Source organism: Calonectris borealis, chromosome 2, assembly GCF_964195595.1.
Source record: "Calonectris borealis chromosome 2, bCalBor7.hap1.2, whole genome shotgun sequence".
NCBI lineage: Eukaryota > Metazoa > Chordata > Aves > Procellariiformes > Procellariidae > Calonectris > Calonectris borealis.
The window spans coordinates 125,032,826-125,041,927 of NC_134313.1; the positions used below are offsets into that span (position 1 = coordinate 125,032,826).

At 38.7% G+C, this 9,102-nt stretch overlaps 1 protein-coding gene across 1 annotated transcript in view; it reads left to right on the forward strand.

Moving 5' to 3' along the window:
• Positions 1-3,845, forward strand: part of TOPAZ1 (testis and ovary specific TOPAZ 1) — a 44,408-nt gene extending 40,563 nt beyond the window's left edge. Inside the window, exons 19-21 of the mRNA XM_075143350.1 lie at positions 790-993; positions 2,079-2,262; positions 3,547-3,845. Of these exons, the coding sequence (XP_074999451.1) occupies positions 790-993; positions 2,079-2,262; positions 3,547-3,760 (602 nt within the window). The 3' untranslated portion in view covers positions 3,761-3,845. The remainder of the gene's footprint in view (positions 1-789; positions 994-2,078; positions 2,263-3,546) is intronic.
• Positions 3,846-9,102: the final 5,257 nt, after the last annotated feature.

Sequence of the window (9,102 nt, forward strand, 5' to 3'; positions counted from 1 at the left end):
AGGGTCATACACAGTCTATACAATAAGATAAAATAGGGATATCATTGGGGCGATTCATTTTATCTTAACTTCAGATGAATGCATTGTTTTTTTCTATAACTGAGCTAGCTAACCTAGGCTTCTTTTACATATCATGTTAAGAACGGAGTGCTCTTTTGGGCTCAATTTATCTGACAAATTTTGGATGTGTACTTCAAGATAAGATGTGTAGTTACTTAGGCTCCACTGAGGAAACCTCAGCTGATTCCTGTGTGTAGGTCTCAGTCCTATTGCCAGTGTGTGCTTTTAGGTATGCGAAGAGAGCTTAGTTGGAAGACCATCTATTAGAGAATCCTAAAAGGATCTAGTCCTTTGAGGCATGAGGTGGATGCAAGGCTGCTCAGTCTGGCCAAGAAGAGGACAGCTGAGAGGAAGTGGACAGTTCAGAGTAAGAGTAGAAGCAGAACTTGAAGCACCAAGGTGTTTTTTATTGGTGCAGATTTTAAGTCTGAGAGATCAGGTGAAGATTGTATTTATGGGCTTGGGCAAGTGAGTATATTTTTATCTGATCCTGTTGGTTTTGGCTTCAAATTATTTCTTGGACCTTAACACTTCTCTTTCACAGCATGAATGAACTAACTGAATGAAAAGACTATTGATGAATAAAGCATTATCATAAGTTATCTCAACCTTGTTCCATTTTGCTGATAGAAGCAAGAGTCCTGATTTAGGTACTGATTGGGAAGCAGTTCTTCAATTAGATTTGCATTTGACTTAATTCAGTAGTTAATATTCTTCATTTCATTTCAGATATTCTAGATGTTTCTCAGTACAGCTGCCTTTTTAACAAGCTGATAAATGCCTGTTTTGAGAGCAAGAATCTTGGGGTCTCATCTTCTGCAGTAGACTTCATGCTTTCAAAAAACATAGCTATTGATTTTTTTTTACTTAGACGATTAATCACAGCTTTGGGAAGAAGTTCTTTGTGGTCTAAAGCTAGGACCTATTACAAAAGTAAGTTGCTTCTTAAACAATTTCCTTCCCTTATGTTCTTTGGATAACGTATGCTCGTAACAGCTCAGTATATTAGGGAGAAATCGGTAAGAGTATACTTTGTAAGAAGAAAACAGTGCTTTATGTCACTATCAGGAATTTATTTGTAACCAAAATGTTTAACCGGAAATAGTGACAGTTGAAAATATGAATCAGTGCATACTACCTGGCATGAAATAAATGTAGTTCTGATAAAATTATTTTTTTACATTCAATTTCAGAATTTCAAAAACGTGAACCCTGAAATGGTTAAAAAGTGTGTCATCTTCACTTTTTTATCTAGGCAAATTAGATTTCTTTATACTTCTGTTTAGAGCTGTGGTGGTAAAATTATTAATATTTGAGAGGTCTGGCTAAGAAGTTTGTGCTAACTAAAAGAAAATTCCTTTCAAAAAGCTAATAGTCTATGATTGTTTTCAACTCCCCACTTCTGAGCTAAGATAATACTGGGTGTGCCACTCTGATAGGGGCCACCAAGAGCCATCTCTCCATATTGTCACGTTATTTGCTGTTTGATTCCGTGTTAGAATTGTGGCAGTTAGCAAGCTACGTAAGGAGTCCATCCCTCCCAAGATGGATGCTTAGCTTTGTTAACATTGAAGTGATTGTTTTCACTCGCCTCTTTTTTTTTTTCTGAAATGCTATGTAGGTTGGGTCTCTGGGATCACTTGGCAGAGGACAGGGGAGCAAAGGGGGAGATGCTGTTCAAATGTCCTCTCACTGTGATCATAGCTAATAAAGCTTCTGTCTGACCTGTCCTAAATTGTGGTTGCGTTATTATGCACTTGGAGTCCCGGATTTCTGACAGAGCTTTTTAATCATCGCTGATGCTGTTCATTGATAAAAATAACATTTTACAACAGTGAATATTATGAGTGAATACTATTTGCTGTGTTCTCAAATCAGGCCATTTCACAGGTGAAATAGTAAAATCCATTAAGAGTTTGGGGGTTTTTTTCCCACATTCTTAGCCACATACCGAAGAAAACAGATCTATGTTCCATGTTGGTAATCCTAATTCCTTATGTTTCTGCATTTACTCTCAGGTGCTTTATCATTGGGTTGCTACCCACCACTGCAGGGAAATTTATATCACAAACTTTTGACAATTCCATCTTATCTGTCTGAGGTTGAGATGCTGTTGGCCATTGAAATATTTCTTGTTTCAAATGCCAGTGATATTCAAAGTCCAATGGCTGCTAGTCAGACTCTTCAAATAATACTGAAAAGGTTTGTTGTCAGATATGTACCATTTTGATTGTATTTATCCATGTGATCATGTAGTTAATGAGAGATCTTATTTTCCATTGGCTGGGAAAGAGAATGCTTGGTTTTAAACTTGTTTTTAATTCTTGTTTCTAAACTGGTTATAGAACACTAAATGTTTGGGGTTTTTTTATTATTATTTTTACATGTGTGTAGCAGAAAAGTAATTGTTAGAGAGTGATACTGGCCTGTGTGTCTACCGCACTAAGAGTGTACTGTATTTTCAAAAACAGGATAGCTTGATATCTTGGTATATAGATTCTTATGTTGTGGTTAAGCAGTGGAGTAGAAGGGTACAGTTAAAACGTTACTCCTTTCAAAAAGCAACTCTAACATTTCTTGGCTGTTTTTTGGAAGGGGCATGAAGCCATTTTACTTGATTCCCTTTATAGGGGATATCTCAATATTAAATTTGTTAGATTTTTTTCCCTTTTCTGGGAGTCTTAATACCTTCAGATAAAAATGTGTTTTGTTGCTTTTGCCTTTTGTCCATAAACTACCAACCACATCACTAGATGATACGTATAATTTATTTTTCAAGACCCCATTTTCTCTGAGATTGACAGGCTCAGCATCAAAATGTGAAACTGCATAGAAAAGCTACATTTGTTAAGAAGGATTAACAGAGGCATCTCAAACTTGAGCACCCTGTCTTCCTTCCCCTCTACCCTTCCCAAGGAATACATCTCTTCATTTTGTTCTTTTGATAAATGAGAAGGTTTTTATCTCTTGTTTTCATGTGTATGCTATTGTAGTTCTGCTTGTTTGCTTAAAGAGTAAGTTCTGCTCTTGCAAAAATGTAGGCATGTCAGTTAGGCACATCCTTATTCCAAAAGTGATGACATGCCAAAAATCAGTAATCCCTTTGGATTCTAGCATGTACATGAATTCTTGCTATATCCAGTTTATAAAATGGTTTACATTCCTTTACTGAATTTTCCAGCCCAGAGTTGAACATTTCTTCATGAAATGTGCTGTGAATATTGCAGACCTACTTTGCACTGGCATTAAATCGTATTACTTTTCATTACCGTAAAATACGTTAAAAATACACTTTTTCTAACTTTTTAATTCTTCAGAATAATCAGCTAAAATTTGTCTAGAAATTAACATAATCTATTATAAGTGAAGTGAACACAAGGCATTATTTTAATGTTTTTGTAATCTTCTTGCCACTATAAAGCATCAGGCAAGTGACTCGGGGCCTGTATGGTACCTAATTTTGTATTTGTGAAAATTCACTTACAGATGTGAAGATCAGACTGTTCAGAATAACAGTGACTATCAAGCGGCAGTGGAGAGACTGATCCTGGCTGCTCGTGTATCTGATCCAAAGCTTTTTCTTAAGCATATGACAATGAATGTTAATATGGAAGAAGTTTACAGCTTGGAGCTTACATCTGCTCTAAAATGGCTTCAGGAGAATATGAAATGGGCTGGGAAGGTCTGGCTGTTTCAGTAGTCATTAAATAGTAAAGTCATAGTTTTTAATGGTTAAAGCAATCATTGTTAAAAATAATACAAATTAATAAAGGCAGTTCCCACTGTGTTCAGACTGTGCCTTACTGATTTACAGCAAGGCTTCAAACTCAAGTTGTGTTTTTAAATACTTATATTGATGATAATGCAGATAGCTCAGAAAGAGTAATTTTTTCCCTAACTATATAGATTGTCACACTGACTTACGTAGATGTTTTGTAATGGCAACATCAGATAATGAGGAAGCTGCAGCCTCAGAACCTATATTCTCCTTTTTTACGGAGAATCTAGCACTAACTGTTACTCTTGTCCCAGCAGATGACAGTATATAAGTGCATTGATTGAGTGTATCTACCGTTCTTGAGTGAGACGTTTTCCACATTGCTTCATAGTCTGTAGAAGTAATGTTTCCTTTTGTCTTCCTCACAGTATCTTGTGAGGATATTGTCCCATCTGTGTGCCCCTTAGATCTTAATTTCCTTTCTCCAAAAACCCAGTAAAAAGCACTGAGAATAAAATAACTTCAAAATCACTTGAGACATACCTTCCTTCACACAACTGAGAGAGTCTACACAAGTTGCTCACAGCTGAAGGTTTATTTGTGTCTTGATAATAACTTGTATATGGCTTCACATTTGTATATATGCATACTTCCACTGAAAAGGAAAACTTGCTTTCTCCCGTGATTGTGCTCTTAGAGGGAAGTGTTACTGCCCATTTTTTAGTTTCTGCCAACTGCATGATGAGATGGAGGCTTCTAGCAAGCTGATTGTAGCATTCCTGGTTCTTCAGGAATTGTTCTTTTTTCTGCAAATCCCGAATCAGATTTGGAACATGAATTGCTTAAGTCACACTTCATCTACTGATCTGCAGCCTGAGTAAGAAGAACCAAACATTTCATATCGGAAAACTCTTGTGGCAAATCAATGGGACCTCTGACAAAGTTGAGACTTGCCTGAGCTCCCCACTTCTGTAGTGTTAGTTTAGATCTCCGGTACCACCCTACACAAACATGCCAATAATACAGCTCTTTTGGTCCTGCTCTCCATCCCCTTTAGAGCTTTTTGTGCTGAAAATTTCTGCTTTTTTCGGTATAGAAATTCATGGGTTTTTTAAGGTTGTTCCATCGTAAGTGAGATCAAGATGGTGGCATAAGCCCTCAATATTTGAAAAATCTTTCCCTCCTTTGGGGCAGCATGAGTCTCTTCCTAGTTCCAGAGCATTATTGCAAGTGTTCTTTGAATCATGAAAGCCATCATGATCTTAGCACTGGAGGGTTTTGGAGGGGTGTCGGTGTTTTTTTGTTTGGGGATGTTGCTATTCTAGTCTTGAGGTTCATACCATTAATCTGATGTCATTAATCTGATCAACAGTTGTTAGATTCCTGACCCTCTTCAGGGTCAGGTCCTGACCCTTTTCGATACCACTGCTCATCCAGTTTGTCTGGGAGTTACTACTGGAAGAGAGGATTGAACCTTATGACCACCAAGATCACTGCCTTCCTCCTGTGCCACCTGCACAGAAAAATGCAAGGATAGAGGCTCTTGTGTTTTCACAGGGTATCATTCTTTTGTAGGGATCTCATCTGCTTTCCTTCTAAAAAATGGTAGATTTAGTACTAGCAATCAGATGTCATTTCTGTAAAAGCCCCTTACCTCAAAATTTCTCTTGAAGAACAGTTGGCACTAGTTCAGACAGCCTTTGGGTTCCACTACTTGGTATTCACCAAGATGGCTCTGCCATTTGTAAGGCTATCCACCTGGTCAAATCCAGTAGCATTCTGCTGCTTTTGTTTCCCAGTAGCTGAAAGACTGGATAAGAAGTGATCAGGTTTCAGATGAGAGATCTAAACTGATGTTTTTCCAGCCACGCCAGCATTAGTGGCGAAAGCAATTTTGGAAGGTTTTAACGAACTAAAACTGGCAGTGAGAAACTAAGTCATTTTTGCTAATTACTTTTTGTAAGACCCTTTGTAGCTTAATCTCCCTTGGAATTAGACAGAGGCTATCTGAACCTCAGCTAAATCCCACATTTCTGTAAGCAGTACCAGATGTGGCTAATACGGTGAGAGACGCAGAAGGACAAAATTCTCTTAGTAATCTGTATGGCTTCAAAGCCTGGAATGTTCTAGACACAACATTATTTTTTCCATTATCAGCAACCTTGAATTTTTCACTTAGATCATCTCCAGAAAAAAATTCCAAATGTTGCTTTATTTTTCAGACAGAGGTTAATCATTGACCTTCTAGCTTAACTTGGAACTGTGTAAAATTTGTGCAATGTTTTGGTTCCATCTCCTGAGTATCATCTTCAGCTGATGGCATGCAATCTCAGTCATGTTTTATATTAACAAGCAAAGCAAGCTCCCCACATCATTGCTCAGAAGTTTTGTTACAGCTGGTGCATCTGGTGTTTCTGTCAATACAGTGTTTCTCCCTGTCACCATGATAAACCAGTAGGCAATTTAAACAACTTTACTGTTAAGTCCTGGTTTTCCCATTTTTGTACTGTCTGGGTCCACTTGAAATACCATACAAATCTGGTCATTTTGATGTGTATCAAAATGCCAGGAAGGTTTCTTGAGCAACATTCTCAGTACCATTTTGGTGACAGAAATTCCATGTGCTAAACAGGACAAAACTCCAACGAGCCTGGAAAAATGAAAAAATGTTCCAAAGAATAAAGTTAAGTTAAAACAGAGACAATGCAGTTTTGCAGAGCCAGCCACTTAGTAGACAATAATCCATATTTTTGCTTTTTCCCATGTATAAGTTACTGTTTCTTAGTAACTGAAAGAACTTCTGTGTTTGAGATTTAGCAACTCGTTTGATATATTTAATTTTTCATATAGGAAATAAAATGTATGCTTACCTGTTTGCAGAGACAGAAAATGTGCAAATAAAACATTACTGTGCTGCGCTCAGTAGCTACACAATGCTGTGCTCCTTCAGTATGTTATTAGATGCAGGAGAAATTCCCTTTGTGAAAATCTTTCTTCAGTTTTCACTGATTACAAGATATGTTCTTGGAAAGATTACTTTTGTTAGGTATGGACAGTTTCTTGTAACTAAACCAGAATAATGTTGTTTGGAAGACTTACCTCAATTTTGTTTCAAAGCATTGATAGTTTTGAGAGTTTCTTAACCCACATCGGGGATGGAGGTGAGAAGCTGGAAATAGAAGCTTGATAGTTTTATGATGTTTTATAGAGAGCAATTGGGGGGATCATTTTGGAGGAGTTGTTACGATGTTAATAAACATTTTTTATTCTTTCTATGAAGTATGCAAAATATCTGTGAGTCAGTATTGTCATTAAATTATTTAATTCTTTTCAGATCCCTGTAATTAATATTCTTCGGTGTGCAGGAGGATAGGCAAATGGCAAAGCCGACATGGAGAGTTTGATATCTCATAACTACTACAAGAATCTAGAGTATGATATGCTGCATGAGGAGGTTAAGAATGTGTGAAATCAGTCAGACTATGCAGTTTTGCACCACGCCATAGCACATAATGTAGCAAATGCTCATGAATAAATTGGGCTGAAGCTCCCAGCTGTGGACATGGCCAGCTTCCAGTTTTAACTACGGACTCGAGTGGAGGCTACAGCCACAGCCTGTGGGTTGTGCTCAATTCGCTGAAGAATTCTAATGGATGTTAGTGAGAGTTTTACAGGAGGAGAAATAGCAAAATTAAATGCCCCTGGTGTAGTAATCAAACTTTTAATTACCAAAATCTTAATGCCATACTCCTCAGCTTTGTAAAATGGCCACATTAAGAGCAATTACACATTTTTGTCCTTTCACATTCTCCGGATGCATCTTGCATCTTTGCGGAGGTTTTTTGGCAAATGCCAGGTCTACATTTTTCAGTCTTAACCCCTTCTGCATAACTCTTTTCTAAGATGACTAGTATGACAACTAGTATAAAAAATCAATGCTGACATTATTGGCCTTGGAGCTTCTGTGCCATCGCCTGTGATGGGACTGGAGAAACTGATGCCACTTTTTTACCATCTGCAGAGCGAGGACCAGAACAGAAACAAAGGAGCAAGGAGAGAATGGCACAGTTGCTGCTTGTAGCAACTTTATTGTGATGCTTAAAATTCTCCTCCTGTTAGGGGACAAGAGGTAGTCAAAATACAAACTTCTTCAGATGTTAATTTTTTCTGGTATAAAACAAGCTTTCCATTCGGAAATGTCTGTGCCGCTCTTGCTGAGCCAGCAGGATGTATCCTGGGAACTGATAGAGAGTAATGAGACCAGATAAAGCCACAGTACTACTGCCATGGAATATTGTGGTGATGTTCATAAGCAATAAGCATTGTGACCTTTAGCTAAAAAGTAGGAATTCATTCCTGTGCTCGGGGGCGGGTTGTTCTGGCTCTGTTTGAAAACGGGTACCCTCCGCAATGGAGCTGGTGTCGGCAGTGTCACCTGCTGATTACCTCTCCCAGTTTATTTCCTTCCTCTCTGAGTTAAAAGAAATCTTTGGTGAAATGAACAGCACGCTTTTCTGTTGAATCAATTAAATTTATTTTCCCATCTGCATAATTATGCAACCAATTTGCTTACATAACTGATGGCTTCTATCAGGAGGCAAAAACCATGCTGCACGTTATGGAAATTATGCAAATCCCCCAAGGGTTGTGAGTGTTAGCTTGATTTAAAGCTTCATCGAACTACAGATAGTTCCTAAACCTTGTCAGTCCTCTTTTTAACCTTTTCTGCCTGGAAATGCAATAGATTCTATGCAAATAACTCCAATCCCTAACACTTAATCTCTTTTTGTTCTGAAACTCGTCAGCAATAGACATCTTTGCTCTGAGGGTGCAGGTCTCTGCACCAGCTGCTGCTTCGCACCAACTACCTCGGAAGAAAAGCAGGTGTATAAACGCACGTATACCTCAAGCATTATTAATTGCAGGAAAATAGCTTTTGCTTTTCCCCCTGGGACTGCAGAGCTCGCGGTTGGTTCTTTGCCGGTTTGGCATCTCATTTCTGCAGAACAAAGGAAACGCCAAGCGCGCGCGAGCACCTGGACAACCCCTTCCCGCCTCTTCGCAAGAGAGGAGGGGTTTGCGTCGGGATTTCCCTTCCATGTCCCCAAGTAACAACGGTGGGGACGCTCTGCTGCCAGAAGCGGTAGTCACCGGCAGGAAAAGGGACCGCTTCTCTGCATCCTGGGTTACCGCTCCTCGAGAAACGGCTGCGGTAGCATCATTCCCATCTACAAAATGGGGGGCAGTTTGTAACCAAGGGCAGCCGCAACACCTAAAGCACGAAATCAATGGCTAGTAAGTGTTTGTTTCACCTAATCCCCCCG